General features: G+C 32.6%; 1 protein-coding gene across 5 annotated transcripts in view; it reads left to right on the top strand.

Moving 5' to 3' along the window:
* Positions 1 to 8,416, top strand: part of LOC143057688 (voltage-gated potassium channel subunit beta-2-like) — a 68,489-nt gene extending 60,073 nt beyond the window's left edge. For 2 of the 5 annotated variants that reach the window (XM_076231049.1, XM_076231045.1), the window contains one exon: positions 8,122 to 8,416. In XM_076231049.1, the coding sequence (XP_076087164.1) occupies positions 8,122 to 8,125 (4 nt within the window). In that variant the 3' untranslated portion in view covers positions 8,126 to 8,416. Of the gene's footprint in view, positions 1 to 318; positions 408 to 1,351; positions 1,441 to 3,711; positions 3,780 to 8,121 lie in introns of those variants that run through there. The other 3 variants (XM_076231047.1, XM_076231044.1, XR_012972792.1) reach the window with 3 other exon arrangements.
* The last annotated feature ends 13,645 nt before the right edge of the window (positions 8,417 to 22,061 follow it).

Here is a 22,061-nt window from a genome sequence, read left to right as displayed (position 1 = left end):
ACAAGTGATGATAGCTTGTATTTCTTTCTTCTTTTTTTAGATAAGGGAGATAATCTGCTACTTCCTGTTTCAAACATTGCAGTGTCATCTAATAGATTACATTGCACTGACTCAAGAAATATATGGTTTCTATATACTTTTGCTTAAAATAAGGGAGATAATTTACTACTTCCTTTTTACAATATATCACTTTTCTGCTTTGAAGCTTGGGTATTAAAAAATGAAAATGAAAATATATGTTTCAATATACATTTGCTTCAAATAAGGGAGATAATTTCCTACTTCCTTTTAACAAAATATAACTTTTCTGTTTTGTAGCTTGGGTATTAAAAAATGAAAATGTACAGTGTGTATTACTAGGAGCTTCCACAGTAGATCAACTTTATCTTAACATTCAGGCTTTACAGGTAATTATGCCACAACCAATCTTTATTCATTTTCAATGTTAAAGAAAAGATACATGGGGAAAAAGTTCTATACATTAAAAAGAAGATGTGGTATGATTGCCAACGAGACAATTCTCCACAATAGACCAAATGACACAGAAATTAACAACTTCAAGTCACAATATTGCCTTCAATAATGAGCAAAGCCCATACCACATAGTCAGCTTTAAAAGCCCAAAAATGACAATGTAAAACAATTCAAATGAGAAAACTAACGGCCTAATTTATATACAAAAAATGAACGAAAAAACAAATGTATAGCACATAAATAAATGACAGCCACTTTATATATATAGGTAATTGAATAATTAGCCTCCATGGAAATACCGGGTGTCTGTCCATCCATCTGGTCATGCTAGCGCTCTCACCTGTTAAATTTTTGCCCGATTTTTAAAAAACTTATTCTGTAGGTTAATAGCAATTTCTATTCAATTGAAAGGTTCAATAATGGTAGCTGATTGACTTTTAAAAAAAAAGAGTTATGCCCCTTGGTAATGTTAAATTTTTGGAAATCAACCTCGTTAGCTCACGAGTATAATTCTTGACAGATTTTTTTTAAAACTTATACTATAGGTTCAAATTAGCAATATCTCGAACTGTTTTATAATGATGGTCGTCAAACTTTTTTAAAATAAACATTTTCAGCACATGAAATAAAGGAGATTTGGTATGTTTCCAATAAGACAATGCTCCTCAAGAGACCGAATGATGTAGAAATTAGGAACTAAAGGCCTCCTCACAGCCTTCAACAATGATGAACTAAACTCATCAGAAGGATTCAAAGCTCAAAAACAGCCAACAAAAACAAAATAAAAACAGAAAGTCTACACCTGATCAAGCTAGTGCAAAGTCAATATATTTGAATGATTATGGATATCTATTTGTTTCTTTTTTTGTTCTTTTAGTATGTACCAAAATTATCAGGAAGCATTATGCAAGAGTTAGACAAGATTTTAGGGAACTCACCAAAACTGAAGAAAGAAAGTAATATGAGGTATAATAAAACAAAAGTATCATCTTATATGGACGTGTTTGTTATTGTCAATTTGTGAGTAGATATGTTTATTTTAATTTGGATTTGAACATTTTGGGGTGGTATAAAACCACTCTGAATTGTAACACATTTATACAGGTGGAAAATTAGCAATAGTATTACACGTACATGTTTATTTTTGGGCGTATGACAATTGCGCCGATTTTAAAAATTTTCATTCTTTCATTTGCGCCGATTTTATATTTTTTCCTAATTAGATTTACAGGTAATTACAGGTAAGTTAATACTTTTACATTGGCTGAGCACAGAGTATAAAGACAAATCAAGTAACCTTGCAATTGGTTAATGGCTATCCCAATGTTTTGGGTAACCATTCCTTTCCCTAAATGAAATCGATGACTGCTTCACGTTTGACATTGTCTGACGCTCCGCTCCTTCTGGTGACAAAAGTCATACATTCTTAGACAACGTACAAGTACACATTCCATAACCGTCAACCAATTCGTGATGACGTCCATAAAATTAACGATGGGAGGATTTCAACTTCACCATTTGGAACTCTTGGTTTAATAGCTTCCTTGTGAGAAAATGCGAACTCTAGAAATGCCCCCACCAGTACGTATGCCAGACAAAAAAAAGATGGCCTTCGTTATCGACAATTACGCCAAATATAGAAGAGACGAAACCATAAGAAAGGAATGTATTAGATGTGTTGCCTATCCATACTCGGCAAGAACAGATTTATGATTTGAATGTATTCCGTTTTTATGGATTTGAATGCTGTACATATATTTTTAATTCGTCATTTTAGTATAAACAAAGTACTTTTATCTAAGGTTTTTACTTCTTGATTTTAAGCAGGAGACAACAGTTATATACATGTTATGATTGACAATTCATAACATATGTACAACTGGCTAATGGAAGAGGTCTTTAATGATAAATGAAAATAACATTACTGGTATGGAGAGTTGTCTCATTGGCACTCATACCACATCTTCTTATATCATTTCACCTGTAATTTACCTGTTATTTACCTTTAAAAAAATCGGCGCAAATGAAAAAAAAAATCGGCGCAAATGAAAGAAAAAATCGGCGCAAATGAAATGCAGATCGGCGCAAATGCAAAACGCCGTTATTTTTACCTTCAGTCATACCATTTTTGATCACTTGAAATCATAATGTATATATTTCAACAAATTTGAAGTTTATTCTGACATTTTGACTTCATTTTCATGAATCCTAAAGGAGTTATTGCCTGTAAAAGACAATTTTTTACTAAATTTAATGTGAATAAAATTGAGAATGGAAATGGGGAATGTGCCAAAAAGACAACAACCCGACCATAGAAAAAAACAACAGCAGAAGTTCACCAACAGGTCTTCAATGTAGCGAGAAATTCCCGCACCCGGAGGCGTCCTTCAACTGGAATGCCTATTGTATTTAAAACAATGATTGGTAGGTAGAAACTGTCAACTCAAAATTGATCAGCAATACAAGACCAATGAAATAACCAATACATGTATGACCAAAACCATTCAATAAATCCGAACAGGAGTTGATTCTGTCATAATTGCCCTTTAATGATGTTTTTTTTTATGGACTTTTAATGGACTTCTTTTTGAGTGTTTGTCTCATATCTCTGAAAAATTTATAGAAAGGCAAAAACTTTAAAAAAGCAACATTGATAATCAAGATTTACAAAAAAATGCCAGTTTAACTAAATCTATTTGATAACTGTAGAGTTATTTCCCTTAATTGACAATTTTTGCCTAGTTTCTAGTTTTTGCCTTATCACAAGATTTTTAAATGATTGTAATTGTTTATAGGTGAGTGATTAAAACTAATATGTATATTAAGTACCGTATATGTAATACAATTCTGTAAAATGGATATAAAAAAGTCTTTTAGAATAGTTATGTCTGTCTATCCACCTTGACCTTTTTTGTTCCAATGTTAAAAAAATAGATTTTGACATATCAATGTTTGTGTGACTCAGCAATTTATAAATCCTATTTGCTTCTTTTGTTAGTAACTTGTTATTTTGCTTGTTTGGCATATATTCCCTTTTTTCCCTAAGTTCTATCCTTCAGTTTTGCAGGCTTTTTTGTATGATAATAATGTTTTTTGATTTTTTAAATCATTAAACTTGGTATGTATTTATTAATATATGTTTTATCGTTGAACTATTACTAGAAATCGATGTACAATGATATTGAGGAAAACTATAATTTTTTTTATTTGTAAAGACATGTTATATACTCTTTATAGAAACTGGTTACAAAGATCAACAAGCAAGCCCTAACTTCCCCATATAAATATAGGTATATCTTTAGGAATGAAATTTAGCCTCCTACTTGGTTTTGTGCATCTTCCATTTTACTTTTATTTAGTATTTTGAATGTGACATTTAAGTTTATATATATTCTCCTTGTTCTATTCCTTTAGATTTTATTTTGTATGTTTTTGTTTGACAGAAATACTTATGGCAAATATATAAAAGAAGATTTGGTATGATTGCAATTGAGACAACTTTCCACAAGAGACCAAATGACACAGAACTTAACAACTATAGGTCGCCATAGGTCTTCAACAATGAGCAAAGCCCATATAGTCAGCTATGAAAGACCCTGAAATGTAGAACAATTCAAATGAGAAAACTGACTGCCTAATCAAAGTATAGAATATGAAAGAAAAAACAAAAAAAAATGTAACACATAAGCAAACGACAAACCACTGAATTACAGGCTCCTGACTTGCGACAGGCACATTCATAGAAAATGTGGCGGGTGGTGAAAAATATGAGGGCATACCCTACAGGCAAAGGGACACATTCTAGTGCATCCACACTGCACAAGTAACAAAGCATGATTTCAATTAGTGAAGGAAAATAATGATTTCTTCACATGATATAATGTTATTCCATAAATTTCTTACTTTTGACCTTGACAATGAAATTTCAAAACCTTGTTCCTATTGACCTTGACCAGGGATGGGGTAATCATAATCTGTAATTGAATCGATGGTAATTGGTTACAATTTTTCAAGTAATCGATAGTAATCTGTAATCGAAGACATTTTCGATTAAATGTAATCATAATTTAATTGATTACAGCAAAAATTTAGATGTAATCATCGATTGCTTTTCGATAATATTTCGATTACTCTAGTAAAATAGTTTGACAATGTAAACCATGTGAGTGCTCTACACACCTTAGTCTGGCAATACAAGAAATGAAAAACTGTAAAAAGACTATTCTTTATGCTTGTTTCATCTAAATTTGTTAAATTTTATGAATGTAAGTTTTATTCAAAATTATGCGATTTCTTTATGAATTTTAGACCACATAGGAGATAATGGTATGACATTGATTGCCTAATTTGAACATAGAATAATTTAAACACTTGCTCAAAGATTTCTTTTGCACTTTTTCATAGATATAGTAATAGATTAGAGGAATGAGTTTAGTAGCTCTTGTTTGCATTTTGAGTGTTTATATTGTTTTATGCCCCGACTTGTGTCATGAAGTGCATGTTGGCTTTCAAACCTTTCCTGTCTATTTATTTGTAGGTGTTTTCCATTTACATGAACAAAGTTCTGATTAAGACTGGATGATGTTGAGAAAATATGCAGTCATCATAAAAAAGATACAAATTATATAATCAAAATTTCAACTAGAAAAAAAGTATATGTTAAAAGGATGCTGTTACCTACTTTTCATTGTAGACTGATCACTGATAATCTTTTTTATTTTAAAATATTAACATCTGAAACATTTTAAAATACAGGATCCATTTCTCCAGGTATCCCATAAAGCCTTCAAATATTTATTAAATCGTATTGAAATCTTCCTCATAGTAGCAGTATTGACTTGCCTCTCAGACATCCCTACTGACTAAGGCTTCTCCTTATCTGCTCTTTGACATATTCCCCATTCTCATTCTCAATTTTATTTCCTAATTTTCTCTTTTTTATGTTGCCTAGCAATATCCAGTTTTCATAAGGGACAGCTTGTGGTTTAGTACGACATCGTCTGTGTCAACTCCTTCAACAGCTATCATCAGAATTCAACTAATGTTACACAGACCTTTTACAAGACAAAGAGTTGTGCACCTGGTATTTTTTTTATAAGTCCCCTACCGATAAAATTGAAAGGGACTTCAGGTTTGCACTCTGTCCGTCTATCTGTCTGTCCATCCATGAGTCCGGTAAATTTTTCAGACTTTTTTCGTTCAAGCTTGAAGATATTGATTTGATATTTTGGTGTATTGTTTAATCATGACAAGTTACAGGTCAAGTTCGATTTTCATGATTTTAGCTTATCTCCTTGTTAAGTTAAAACCCTTTCCCTAGGAATAAATTTTTGATGAAATACTTATTTTAAAATAACTAGATTTTTGTTCAAAGGGTAATAACTCTTTTTTTTTAAATTGTTAAAGACATTGTATTTATAGGATAAATGACATTTTGGATTTTTTTTCCTTTTCTTTAGTACATTATTTTGAAGAATTAAGTGGAAGGTTTGTCCGTTAAATTATGGAGTTTAAACCATGACAAGTTATAGATCAAGTTAGAGTTGTGTACAATTACAATGAATTTTTAACTGGTTGGGGACTATGTTTTGACAGACTTCTATTTCTGAAGCTGCCGCGAAAATTAGACATATGTGAAAAAAAATTACAGATTAACCATTTATGGTCTTTCAGTCTGGAGCAAGTTTTTAGGTTGCATCTCATCTTAAGGCTGTTACTTTTTATTGAGAATGCAGCTGATATGTAATCTATTTATAAATCTCACTGACTTGTCTATGTCAAAGTTTTGTTCAGTTATATGACACAAGACATTGTCATGAATATCAATTTTATGGTCATTATATGGTCATTTTTATAAATTCATTGTTTGCAAAAGGATGAGTTATTCGAAATTCTAAGGCATAGATTACCTCAGCCGTGTTTGGCACCACTTTTTTGAATTTGTTGAGTCCTCAATGCTCTTATTTAAGGTCGGTCTATGCAAACATGAGCTTCTGAATGTAAGATGTAATGTCAATATATTTCATCAGCTGATAACTTGTTTCTATTTTGGGGAAACATTGACAAAGTCTGATCAAATGAATTATTTATGACAATTATTTCAAATTATTCAGATGTCTAGAAATGGTGGCTAATATGTTAAAGATTGTAACTTGTTATAATTTTAGAGCTTAAGGAACATGAATAAGGTGTCTTTGAAATAATATTAATAGGGATACAGGTTTAGGAACATGAATAAGGTGTCTTTGAAATAATATTAATAGGGCTACAGGTTTAGGAACAGTCTTTGAAATAATATTAATAGGGCTACAGGTTTAGGAACATGAATAAGGTGTCTTTGAAATAAAATTAATAGGGCTACAGGTTTAGGAACATGAATAAGGTGTCTTTGAAATAATATTAATAGGGCTACAGGTTTAGGAACATGAATAAGGTGTCTTTGAAATAATATTAATAGGGCTACAGGTTTAGGAACATGAATAAGGTGTCTTTGAAATAATATTAATAGGGCTACAGTTTTAGGAACATGAATAAGGTGTCTTTGAAATAATATTAATAGGGCTACAGGTTTAGGAACATGAATAAGGTGTCTTTGAAATAATATTAATAGGGCTACAGGTTTAGGAACATGAATAAGGTGTCTTTGAAATAATATTAATAGGGCTACAGGTTAAGGAACATGAATAAGGTGTCTTTGAAATAATATTAATAGGACTACAGGTTTAGGAACATGAATAAGGTGTCTTTGAAATAATATTAATAGGGCTACAGGTTTAGGAACATGAATAAGGTGTCTTTGAAATAATATTAATAGGGCTACAGGTTTAGGAAAATGAATAAGGTGTCTTTGAAATAATATTAATAGGGCTACAGGTTTAGGAACATGAATAAGGTGTCTTTGAAATAATATTAATAGGGCTACAGTTTTAGGAACATGAATAAGGTGTCTTTGAAATAATATTAATAGGGCTACAGGTTTAGGAACATGAATAAGGTGTCTTTGAAATAATATTAATAGGGCTACAGGTTTAGGAACATGAATAAGGTGTCTTTGAAATGATATTAATAGGGCTACAGGTTAAGGAACATAATAAGGTGTCTTTGAAATAATATTAATAGGACTACAGGTTTAGGAACATGAATAAGGTGTCTTTGAAATAATATTAATAGGGCTACAGGTTTAGGAACATGAATAAGGTGTCTTTGAAATAAAATTAATAGGGCTACAGGTTTAGGAACCTGAATAAGGTGTCTTTGAAATAATATTAATAGGGCTACAGGTTTAGGAACATGAATCCCACTAACTGAGGTGGACCTTCTAAATTTTGTCCAGTTTAATCTACACTGACCCTATCTGTTTCTGTTCTATTTTCCAAACAAAATCTTGTATATTGCATTGATCTACAAATATAACTTATTGATCATTGATTGATAATTAATTTCAATCAGCAATGAAAAAAAATATACTTAATTATGTATACAAGTATTTGTCAAAGTCTCATATAGTTGCAGAAAATGGCCAGTGCATGAAAACCCATTAAATATTTTCTCAGTTCATTAAAAACTCTTTGTTTTATATGAGACAGTGATCAACTATTAAAGACTGTCTAATTTTTCATTTAAAATCTAATATGTTATCTTTTTCAGGTAACCATCATAACTGAATATACCAAACATGATGTATCGCTGAAAGAATGAAAGATTGCAAAACACGGAAAAAGTTCGGAATTTTGATGATGGCTAATAGTTTACCACAGAACTATATTGCATCTTTTGTATTATCTGAATAATAAGGCATTTAGATTTAGACTTTTTTTTCGTACATTCCATTTGAAGACAATGCAAGAAATAGAACTTTATCTGAAACAGGAATTAATAAGTTCATTGCTTTGACACAAGGAAGAAGAATTCTCGTCACCAAATAAGTTTGAAGTTGTGTCGAATTGATAGTATATATATAATGTGTACTCAAAGGCAACTGATTTATTTATTTGGGTTTCACATTTGGTTGATTCTATGCATAAAATATGGTTTTGTCGAAAACTTGCTCAAAACCTTTTGAACTTATTTTGTTTTGATATTTTATTGACATAAATGGGGGCCCTCTGATTGTATAAGAGGGGGCGATGCAAGTCATGCTTCAGTGATTTCCTATATAGTCAACCATTTTTGTTTCCAACAAAAGGGGGGAACCACCTGACCCCTCTAAATAAGCCTTTGAGTTTGAAATGCACTAGAAATTAACAATTAATGGAAGCTAACTCTGTAATCATTAAAACCAAAAGTTATCAAGAGATTTCTCCAATCACCAGACAGAGTTGGTTGTGTGGGGTTCAACATTCCTATCTTCCTATTATGGAATCAGTATTAAGTTATATAACATCTACCCCTTTGTTACTATTGCTCATATCTTACTTCTTGTTAAGAATAATTGTATGGTATACAAGATTGTTATGATTGTTATGATTGTAGAGTGATTCACACTGAATCATGTTCATCATTTATGGATTCAATGTTGAACAAGCAAGATATATATATACATTGTATATATTTGTTTAGTTTCCAGCTGTCTAATTTTTAGAATTAAACAATCACTGCCAGAATAAGCAAAAGAGAATATTATGTACCATGACAACTTTACAGGATTTTGAATGATTTCAATTTTATTTTGCATGTTGTGACTGAATGTTGAAGGAAATTTCACAGTTGAAGGCTTTTTTTGCACTTCACTTCCTTATCATTTCCCATTCAACCAAAGTTGTTAGCTGTTTTAACCCCTTGCCTGATTAGGGCTCTTTATGTCTGTCCCATATATAAGGTTAAAATTTTGTTTAAGGGTAGGTTTATAAATTTGTAGTCGCATGAACTAAAACTAAGTTCTCATGTTCATTATTCTGTGAACTTTGAAGATTATATAAATTAGGATTTCGATTGCACTGTTTGGACCTCAATATTTCATTGTAAAGTTTACAGTTTGGTTGAAGAAGGTATAGTTTTGGTTTATGGTCAGTTTTAGTTTAAGAAAGATTACAGATTTGGTTTATGGTAGCTTAACATAATCATCTTGAACTTGGTACAAATGATTTCTTTGACATGTTTACATGCTTACATTGCTTAAACTGTTTTTGGCAATATTTATCAAAGGTAGCAGGATAATAATTTAGTACGCCAGACGCGCGTTTTGTCTACATAAGACTCATCAGTGACGCTCACATCAAAATATTTACAAAGTCAAACAAGTACAAAGTTGAAGAGCATTGAGGATCCAAAATTTCAAAAAGTTGTGCCAAATACAGCTAAGGTAATCTATGCCTGGGATAAGAATTTTTTCAGAGGTTTTGGTCCTCAATGGTCTTCAACTTCATACTTTTTTTTGGCCTTTTTACTCATTTTGATTCAAGCATAACTGATGAGTCTTTGAAGACGAAACATGTGTCTGGCATATACAGTGTTATTCCTTGTCTCTATGATGAGTTTATGGACATACTTAGACAATATACGTATAGTGTCTTGAAATATGAAATTTATTTGTATGAGGCTTAGAAACTGGAAAATGCGAGGTTCTACCGAGCATTTTCCTGTTTCGTGCCGAATACAAATAAATTTCATATTTCAAGACACTATACGTTTATTGTTTTTATAGTGAAATCGATAAAAAAAAATATAAAAATAAAAAAATATGTAACAAATATTGTTAAAAAAAGTGTTTTGAATTTCCCTCTTGGGGTCCCATTTTGGGGTATTTCCCTATGAGCGTAGTCCAGGCGGTAAGACATTGACATATTAAGGGATTAGAAAGGGAAAATGAACTTAATTAATAACATTTGATAAATATGGTATATAAATAACCAATTTGAAGACATAAAAGTTTAAATTCATAAAAGTTTGACCATTGTTACTTTACGTTGTCATGGTCGTGACGTGACGTTGTTGATGAAATACAGTAGTTCCGGTAAGGAGGCGGGGCTTATAGGTTAGTTGAGGTCATTGACGTATAAAGCTAACGTTTATACGTATAGCTTTATCTGTATAGTAAAATAGCTGATTGCAGTATAATTCAATTTATTAATTGATTTTCTTCCTATGTGAGGATTGCATGGTACTGTAAGTAGTTGAATGAAAAAATTAATGAATTGTACAAAAATGTGAAATTAAGTTAACATGTTAAAAGTTTATTTATAATTGTATATATGTATATGTATATAAGTCCTGTTGTATATTTGAAGTATATTTCACCAAACATATCTCATTCAAAGGTTGTGAATATTATTTAAGGATTGTTTTAACTGTAATATTGATATATATGGCCTCTTACCAAAATGTAAATAATCCTCAATTTATATAATTTATGCTAGATCAAATATAAATGAATAATAAACGGACAACAAAGTGAATCATGTTTTAGTTGTATAATGCAAAATATCTGAATGGAGTAGTCTCATTTCAACTTCTTAAAACCTTTATATTTTAGAAGTTAGAAGACTTGGATGCTTCATACTTTGTGTATAGATGCGTTGTGTTTACACAGTTTCTGTCTGTCATATGTCCATTGCACGTGGCCTCATTTTCATGGGTCAGTGACTTCTTGAAAAAAAGGTTAAGATTTTTTTGGAAAATGTTAATTTCTGTCTTAGTAATAGGGTAACTATATTTAGTATGTGCCTAACTTGTAATGTCCTGATGCACATCAGACAATTTTCATACAATTTTCATTTGACCTTGACCTCCTTTCATAGATCAGTGAACAAGGTTAAGTTTTCATGGTCCATATATCAGATACTATAAGCAATAGGTCTATTATTTTTGGTATATGGAATGATTGTAATGTGTTCATGTCCATCTGGTAGATGTCATCTGACCTTGACCTGATATTCATGGTTCAGTGGTCAAAGTTAAGTTTTTGAGTTTTGGTCTTTTTTCTAAATAATATATGCAAAGGTCACCTATATTTGGTGTATGGAAATATTTTATGATGTACATGTCAGTTTCACATATTATTTGACTTTGACCTCATTTTCAAGGTTCATTTCTCAGTGTTGAGTTTTTTTTTGTTTTGGTCTGTTTTTCTTTAACTATAAGCAATAGATCACCTATATGTGTTTAATGCAAGGATTGTAAAATGTATATGTAAGTATGCCTAATTTTATCACCTTGCACTTTGTTGACTTGTCTGTGTTTCATTAAAACAGAGGAGCTTTTGTGACTAGTGGTGTAAGTAGTTTAACTACTGTATCACTAGCCAGTCAACACTGAGATTGTGAGTTTGAACCCCACATATGTCAGGTGTGCTAAACTCCAATCTTAAACTGTTGGCTAAATATAAGAAGCAAATATTGCATGCCCATTCTGAAAAAGAACAAATTAACAAGTAAACCAATGAACTATAGGTTCTGCAAATTGAATAGACCTGGCTGAAGGGCAGTAAATTAGGATTGCCACTAGAAAAGTAGGTAGTTCAGATAAAGGCAGAAATTTAGCAATGCAACAGATACTTTGAAGAGTTGCTACTAGAGTTTAAAGTGTTGAAAGCACAGAGCTCAATCATTTAATTAAAGGGAAGTTCCTATTTTAACAAGGTTAAACATTTATATATCTTGGACAGCCAGACCCTGTTCTGCATTGAACTTTCATACTTATTAGATTTTAGATTGCTATGTTTCTATAACCAAACACAGTCCCCAAGGAGGAATTTGATTTCACATGTTTAGGGAGTCCTATGAACTCTGCAAGACAGGCATGTACATCTTACAATCACACCATACACCAACTATAGAAGACCTTTTACTTGTGGTGCTGTGGATTCATTGTTATTCGTTAGATACCAATTTTTATGGGTTTCGTGTGTATAACTTAAGTGAACCCAATTTCAAGTGTTCAACGAAAACCATGTTTTCAATCGACTGTATACAGAGATTGTCAAAAGAGCGAAATCAAATACTGCCCTTGCGAAAATGGTGCAAGATATCCCCAGTATATCTCAGGATAATCTTGAGAAATATCACAGGGAAATCTTTAGATATCCTGATCCTGAGATAGGGTTAAACATTGGACGGTTTTGGAACAAGGATATATCCAGGGATATCCAGGGACCATTCAGACCATAAATAGGTAGTAGAAAATCCTGTGATAATCCTGTGCTCGGGATTCATTAGGTCCTGGTCTCAGGAAATTATCCTGATGTCAGGATCCACGAATGTGCAAATTTTCAGCTATCCACGAAAATTGATACCCAAGAAAAATAAATGAATCCACAGTATATGAGAAGAACTAATTACAAAATTGAACATTGAACAATGTACCGTAAAAATCAGGTTCGTGTTAGACGAACCATGTCAGAAAACATATACACAGTGAAATCAATTGAAAACCTAAAGCTTAAGGTATCTGAAATACAAACATAATCATGACAACTGAGCCATAAAATATGAATCCTGCCAGACAGACATATAAATCTGATAATCATCCTATATAGTTGATCTATTGCATATAGTAACTTAGAAACGGAACACATATACCAAACAACATTTTTTTTAAAGCAGTCATTGTGCAGAGAGTCATTGGACCATAATGATGAGGTCAAGAACAAAACATTCTGAATATACGACAGACGAAAACTTTGCAACATAAGGCATCTGCATATAAGGTACCTTCTGTGATATAAAGATTTTTTTTTAAATAGTTAACACTGTCGCCGCCGGATTGTAATCCGTATGCCTTGCATTCTGAGTAGACAGATCTTGTTTCTTTTTGTGGCATCTGTCGTGTTGCTTCTGCAAGTACAAATACGATGATGTCACGATATAGGAAAAGATGATTGCGGAACGTGAAGTTAAGGAATGCAATCTTCTTTTCATTTTTTCCTATTACTAGAGGCTCTTGTACGTAGTTCGCCTCATGTGTCACAGGCACTTGTCTTATATTTGTTTTCCCATATATACCTTAATTTATAATAAGGTATAAAAATTATATGAAGAAAAATCTGAGACAAGTGCTTGTGGCTATATATGTCAGAGATTTTCTTCAAATTTTGTGTACACTTTGGTTCGTTGAACTGTGTTTGAAAATCGAAAATATAAAACATTTATCTCTTTTTTAACTTAAGTATTACTGATTGAATTCTTTCAAAAGAGGTGGTTTTTGTATAGAATGCATATAAAATCGGCGAAAAATATTCTTACTGAATTTGTCTCTAAATCATTAAAAGTCCAATTTTTACTCCATAGATTTAAAAAAAAAAAAACTACATGTTGTTAATACATAGATTTTCGATTTAACGATGTAAAACAATCGGGACTCCGGGATCGGGTGTTTTTAAGCTCGGGATTTCGGGAATTATCCTTTCGGGATCCGGGAATCCTTTTTTTCGGATTTCGGGACGTCGGGATTTACTTTATTTAAATTCGGGACCTCGGGATTTCGTTTTGTTAAGTGCGGGATTTCCTCCTATCCCCCCTCAAACAACAATAGGTTAACCGACTTCGTTTGTACGGTATACAACAAGCAAAGTGGTATACTTGTTGAAAAAATACACAAAAAACGTCGAAATAATCGTAACAAGACATCGCGTTGTAGACAATAAATCGTCGATTATTTGTCGAGGATGCGACTTTTGTCTGGAATAGCTCAACACATTTGATAGTAATGCGGCAGCGGCGTTAAATAATTTATTTAAAGCTTGATTTTAACAGGTGGCCCAGAAGATCTGGTTGCTTCATACTTTGTATATGCTACGAAGTTTCAGTCTGTCACATGTCCATTGTCCTTGACCTTATTTTCATGGTTCAGTGACTACTTGAAATAAAAGTTTATTATATTTTTTGTAATGTTAATTTCTCTCTTATTATGAGAAAAAAATGTAAGGGTTCCGCGGAACCCAATGTCTCGCCTACTTTTGCTGTTAATTGCAGGCTCAACAAAAATGAGGGGAAAAAATAATAATCAAAGCACCAAAGGCGCTGTAAGCAGTTAAGTAAAAAAGGCAGAGGCATAGCCAGAAATTAGTAGTGGTTTTGCTAATTAATATTCATAATATGTAAATGAGAATTGTACCACGTGATAGTACTTTGAACTGGACTGGCTTGATAGGCTTGATATCATTAAAATCTTTAAAACACGGATATTATAAGTTGCCCGTCACAGAGTCCTTATTTACAATCACTTTGATATTTCCGTAAAGTTGTCAGGCGGTCAAAATCAAAACAATGAACGCGAATTTAGTGAATTTTTCGTGCTTTCGTGAGTTTATTCTTCTTGAAATAGTGACATTTTAATTTTACGTGGGAACCTAGAGTTCAACGACTACACATACAAGGTTTGGACTTGCTTATTCTTTGGAAATTCAAGTTTCATATTTCACCCCGGCAACCTGTTTTCGTAATGACCTTGTAAAGGAGCTACCATTTGATTTTTATGGGGGTGGGGGCTAGGATGAAATTTGAAAAAAATAGGCAGGACAGGAGTTTTGAGTAAAAAAAAAAGGCAGGATGAGACACTTGCAAAAAAAAAAGTCAGGATGACAATTTATGTAAAAAAAAGTCAGGATAAAAAAAAAAAAAAGGCAGGACCGAATAGAGTGAAAAATAAAAAGGCAGGACAGAGATTACAACTAAAAAAAAATGCCGGACAAAATTTTTCATCCTAGCCCCCCCCCCCCCCCCCTCCATAAAAATCAAATGGTAGCTCCCTGAGCCAATTTTCAACACGCAGTTTGCAAATTTGACGTTTCAGCCATTTAAGCCTGTATTTTACACTGCAATGTTAAAAGCCTCTCGCTTCGATTTTTAAAATAGCTTAGGAACCTGTATTTTTAAAAACAACAGTCATTATGTTTCGTTTAAATGGTGTATATTCATTTTCTGCCCCGGCAACCTGTCTATCACTTAAATTAAAATTAAAACAGACATTTTTTCAAAATTCCCTATCATTTTAATGTAATTTCCGTGACCCGTATCCGATTTCTTTAGTATAATATTCAAATAAGCAAAGTGGCGTTGATTTCTGGATATGGCAAACTTGGCAGAAGTTAAAACGAATATTGTGGAAAAATTGGTGAAAATATTTATCTTGGCTATTTCTCAAGTACTGAATAATGTTTGTACCCTAAAGTTTTCACTATCAAATTCTGCCACTTTCAAAAGTTATGTCCAATTATTTTTTTTTTAATATTCAATATCTGCGATTATGCACATACTGTCACATATAATAATGAAACCTAAGAGAAAAATCAAACCTAAAACATTTGACAATTTTGTATAGTGACAAATTCAGTGAAGAATAATTCTAAGGCACTAGAAACTATTCCTAGCAACACCGATCCATATAAGAACTCTTAACTGTCTTTGTCAAGAGCATACTACACTGGAACCAACTGGAAGACCGCATTGTATGCGCAGATACAGTTGAGAGCTTCAAGGCTGCTCTCCAACACCGCCAATATGTGTCTCTCTCTCCCGTTGAGTAAAAGCCAGAATTGGTGTCTTCAACGTATACATACAGATACAGACAGATCAAGTATTCTTACAAATTCAAGACTTATACAGTGAGGAAGTTACTCAGTGCTTTTAAATATTTACCTTTATTAGGATGGAATCCATTCACTGATTAAAAATAGCCGCAAAATAATATTCATTCGCCATTTGGCAAATTTTAATGCATTCATTGCAAAAATTTTCGGCGATGAAATTATTCTTACAATAGTTCACTTACATCTTCATCAAAAGCACAGACGATAAAAAGCTATGCTTAACTTTTTAATTAGCACTTTTTCAAATGGGGAACATCAATTGTTTTGGGTAAATCGACGATCATTTAAGGTATAAATCTTCCTTATATTTATTGATTTTCATAACAAAAAGTGTGAAAAAAATGTCTAATAAGTTATAAAGAATCTACCAGACCTACCAGATCAGAGCAATGGCACTTTTTCAAAAATTCCCAGGGGGGGAACCCAAATCCAGGGTTCGCATAAGTCAGCTTAACTGCCTAAACATATTCCTCTTGATACTTTTTTTTGATTGTAGGAAGATTCTGTCAAAGTTTGGTCAAAATCGATGATATTATAGTTTATGTAATAAATGTTGGAAAAACTTTAATTCATGGCAGACTATAAGTAATGTTAAACAGTGTCAACAGGAAGAAAAACTAAGTCCATCTATAAGTAAAATTAATACAGAAAAACAGGTACAAAATTTTAACAAAATTTCCTTCTAGATACTAGCTTTTGATCATAAGCAAGCTTCTGTCCAAGTTTGGTACAATTCCAGGATAGTTTAAGAAAGTTATTTACATTTTAAAAAACTGTAACCACGGAGTGAATGTAATGTTTTCTGGCAGAATAAAACTAAGTCAATACAGATAAACAGGATTTGTTTTTTAATTTACTTCTGGATACTATCTTATGATCATAAACAAGCTTCTGTTAGGATAGTTTAAGAAAGTTATGCAAAGGAAGAGCCCATTTTCTCAGCCCATTTTGGCACCAAAATATATTTGTTTTATAAATTTGATATAATGTAAACTTTTAGCTATCCGATATTGGAAAGCAGAATTACTTCTGCTTCATAAATATGGGCTGTTTTTCACAATAAAATGCACAAATATCGGGTAATTGCATGATGCTAAATAACTGAAATCTTCACAATTTCAGCATGTGTGTTAAATTTCAGACGGTTTTCGTCTTAAATAGAAGTGATCCATTCGTGTTTATTCTTGATACTTAAATGTAAGTTGTATTTGATGATAATACATAACATATATGAAGGTTGAGGGTGAACAAGGATGCAGCCACTTTAATTTTTGACAAAAACTATCTGAAAAGTGACATATTATGGCATAATTGATATTTTTTCATTGTTAAGCTTGAATATGAGCGTCAAAAATGACCAAATCAGTTCAAATATTTCACATAAACTGATTGAATCGACCAAAGTAGACACTGTTTAAAAGTGTACAAATCTTTCTTCAGATGAACCTTAAATTTGAGGCCAGAATGGGCCGGACATACTCGGCCTTTCAAAAACTTTAACCACAGAGTGAATATTTGTGGACGCCGCCGCCGCATACGAAGACAACGCCGACGACGAAATGTATGATCGCTATATGTCTCGCATTTTTAGCAAGAGTCGAAGGCTCGACAAAAAGCATAACTATTTTTGGTATGTGTGTACCTTGCCCTTCAGACAGTTTTCACGTGATCTTGACCTCATTTCATGGATCAGTGAACAACAGTTTTGGTGGTCAAGCCCATGTCTCAGATTCTATAAACAATAGGTCTAGTATATTTGGTGTATGGAAGGATGAGGTATGAGTGCCAATGAGACAACTCTCCATTCATGCCACAATTTATAAAAGTAAACTATGTAGGGTTTTTTTTTTAAAGAATTTGTTGATTTTAAGGTAAAACTATGAACTTTTTTGTCGATTTTGTTTGTTTCCTATACAAATTTTCACCTACTCTGAAAAGATTTAATCAGTAATATTTAAAAAAAAAAAAAAAATAAGAAAGATAAATGTATTGTTTTTGTTCGATTTTCATATATAATTCAACGATCCCAAGCTATATGCAAAATTTTACCCAAATCTGTCACATAGTCCATTTACTGTTCATTGACTTTAATTCCTTTTCTTTGCAAAATGACTCCGTTTTGTAACACATGACCATAGAAACGTTGCACAAATTAAAAAAAAAGACAACAGACAAATGGTTAAATAAACAAGTTGTATCCAAACAATGAATTATCAAAGTAGATTAAATTAAGTCTTAATTGACATTATTCACTCTATGTACAGTTTGTATGCTAACACGTATGTTACATTGATGACCATTGTTGTCAAAAAGTATTCTCACGACATAATCTAAATCTTAATCCTTTATATCAAATTATTTGAAAAATAGTTCGAAATCAGATTTCCCTAACAAAAGGCAGTGGCAGATCCGATATTTTCATAAAGGGAGGGCCCCACACTGACTGCCTATGAGGGGGGGGGGGGGGGGGCGCTCCAGTCGCGGGCACATGACGTTGGCGCTTTTTTTTTAACCTGTAACACGATACGCCGTTTGCGCTCCAACCACTATAGTCATTTGCGCTTTAAATGTGATACACCCGTGTAGTAGATTGACCAGACATTTGCGCTTTTTACTTATGATCACTTATAGTCGTCTTCTTGTTATATTAATGAGTTACGAAAATAAATTCTGCTTGAAGTTTGGTGTGAGCCAAGGTTCCGTTTTAAAGACCGTACTTTGACCTATAATGGTTACAAATTCTGACTTGGATGGAGAGCTGTCTCATTGGCACTCATATTAGGGGGTCATACTACATTCATATCTTCTTATATTTATCGACTTATATTTGTCGTTAGTCTTAAACATGTATATCATAGCACTGGCGGATCTAGAAATTTTCATAAGTGGGGGCCCACTGACTGCGCTAAGAGGGGGCCCGCTCCAGTCACGCTTCAGTGATCCCTGGCCCCCTCTAAATCCGCCTCTGTATAGGTAGTTTAAAGTTAAAAAGAAAGGTAACGGGAAAATGTAATTTTTGACTGACAAGGATGCCTGCATCAAAAAAAGAATTTTTATGTATGTCACGATGCAGTTTTATCATTGAACAACAGTTGGTTTATTACATAAACATTCGGCGTTATATTGATGAACAGGCATCGCTGCAGTCAGTCAAAAATTATGAAGGACGCTTCTGGGTGTGGGAGTTTCTCTCGATATTCAAAAAGCGCATATATATATGTCCCATGATTGAAGCGCAAATGTCCATTAAATACGGCACAAATATTCTATGAAAAAGCACATACGTCCCTCGCCGCTCCAGTCATGCTTTAGTGATCCCCTAAATAATCAACAACATTTTCCCCACAAAAGACGGACTTAGCCCCCTGTCCCCTCTAAATCCGCCTCTAAAAGGCACTTTTGGCTCAATAAAAATATTTAATCTTAATTTTCCATGTCCATTTTTTCAGACAAGTCCCACATCAAATATATTAGTACATAGCTTGGATCCATCCAATCATTTCATAATAGACAATTAATGGGGAGAATACGGCATCAAAAAAGTCCAACCTTTAACTATAAAATATACATGCCCCACGTTAGGAACCGTTTAAAAGTGCATTTTACACTTATTATATGTTTTGAAGCCAAAAAAAAAAAGGTCCAAAATTTGTTCTCATCACTACGCTCGGCCAACTTTGCAAACTTCGCCCCCCCCCCCTTTTTTCCATATTCCTCGATCCGCCCCTGCAGTGATATCAAAGACATATATACACATGTGATATGTCTGTCTCTGGATGAAATAAATTTCCCATAAGGAGCCTCGCGAACTGCAATACACATTGAAATGTCTCCGTCCTTCAAGTGTTTGATTTTTCTCGAATATTTGACGACAATGCAAACGTCTAGTTGACCCATGTCGCACCTTGTCAAAATTATATTGTGAGTCAATAAGACATCTTTCTTCCGGATATATTTAAGAGATAAAATGTTCAAATTTGATTACAGTAAGAAGATTTTAAATGTGCATCATTAGAATGTTTAATTAGGTGAGAACACACTTTCCCATATATTCTTCCACACGATTTTCCCACACGAAAATGCCATTGTGATTGTAATAAAAATTTGAAAATGCGGAAATTTCATATTTTTGTTTTGGTTAAAACTAGGTCAACACTTTGAAAATAGTTAAAAATATTACCGTGACAGTAACATAATAATTAATGTAGATAATATCACATCGAACTCAACCGGTTTGTAAATAGCAAATAAGTACATGAGATAATACAAGATTTAAATCTTGTTATTTAACTTGTACTAATTTTGTAATTAGTAACTAATAATTGCTAGCAAGATTGATTTAATGGGACCTTTATGGACCGAACATGCTCACACTGTATCAACATGATCAACTTATATATTAAACTTGATTTATATTTTAATCATGATATTATTATTCTGATTTAATTCAACATATATAAAAAAAAAAAAAAAAAAAAAAGAAGATATGTTATGATTGCCAATGAGACAACTGTCCACAAGAGACCAAATGACACAGAAATTAACAACTATAGGTCACTAAATAATGGCCTTCAACAATGAGCAAAGCCCATACTGGATACTCAGCTATAAAAGGCCCAGATATGACAATGTAAAATAATTCAAACAAGAAAACTAACGGCCTTATTTATATAAAAACATGAGCCAAAAACAAATATGTAACTCATAAACAAACGACAACCACTGAATTACAGGCTCCTGACTTGGGACAGGCACATACATTTGTACATAAATAATGTGGCGGGGTTAAACATGTTAGCTGGATCCCAACCCTCCCCTTGCTTACCTGTACATTTATAAACATGTACATGAATAGCTTTTTTGAATTCAGTCTACATGCTTTTTAAACTTCCATAAGTTACTTGTCATCATATTGTCCTAAAAAGTTACTAAAAGACTTGGTCATATTTGTAGTGTTCTGTGCTATAAAGGACTTCTGATGAAGTTTAACAGTCATTGCATGCTTTGAAACATCATACAGACATCATGGTCAACAGTTATACATTCAGGTCTCTAATATAATGCATCCATCAAGATCTTGCAATTCTGTCAAACAATCAGAGAAATACATGTGCAACTCGAAAGCTCTGAGTCTGAGCAAGTTTTTTATTTCTTACACAATCTCAAAGAAGATGATAACATAATTATGTTCAGAGTTTCTTACAGTGAACATAGTCTATATTTTGTCTGTTTTAAAGAATTTAAATCAAATCTTCGAATTATATTTTAAATATATAGCTATATACCGGTAGTCAGTACTTGTAATATGCCATGGCACAAATTTTGAAAGAATACGAATTGATGAGATTTTCATCTTAATTGAAATGGGTTTTGGAACAACTTCAGATATTCAGATTAAACATACTTCATGAGTCCTGTTTAAGAGTCAGAGGTGAGAGTATCTGTATCTGTGGAATATACTGGACTGGTTTCATGAATTATGGTGAGGGGGTATAATGTTGGATTGACTATTTTAATACCACAACCTATTGTCCCAGGTTAGAGGAGGGTTTAGCTCAAACAAACATGTTTATCCAAATTTTCTTAGTTATTGTATTAACTCATCCACATTTTGATATATCTGTTGTATAAATATAGCTATAGTTTTCCAAGACAAAAGCCTCCACATGTATATAAAGCCTATAGTGGTTGTGGTTTGTTGCTAGATATAAGCATGATAAGACGATGTGGTATGATTGCTAATGAGACAATTCTCCATCCAAGTCACAATAAAATGTATTAAAACTTAAAAAGTAAACCATTATCATGATTATAGGTCAAAGTACAGTCTACAACATATTTGTTTATGTTTGCTATCTGACATATTTGTATATTTTTCATAAAGCTAAATATAAACACTTGCAGTCTTCATGCTTAACCACAGACCAGCAGCCCAGGCTTGTAAAATTGCATTCATGCCTGTAAAAATCATCTATAGTACTAGTACAACAGTATCTTATTAAAATTTTCTCAAAACAGAGTTCTGGTACAAAATGTAGCTACATGTAGAATTAAAAGTTCATTG

Source organism: Mytilus galloprovincialis, chromosome 13, assembly GCF_965363235.1.
Source record: "Mytilus galloprovincialis chromosome 13, xbMytGall1.hap1.1, whole genome shotgun sequence".
Lineage (NCBI taxonomy): Eukaryota > Metazoa > Mollusca > Bivalvia > Mytilida > Mytilidae > Mytilus > Mytilus galloprovincialis.
The sequence above is the reverse complement of the archived record's forward strand: the minus strand, read 5'-3'. Positions and strand labels throughout refer to the sequence as shown.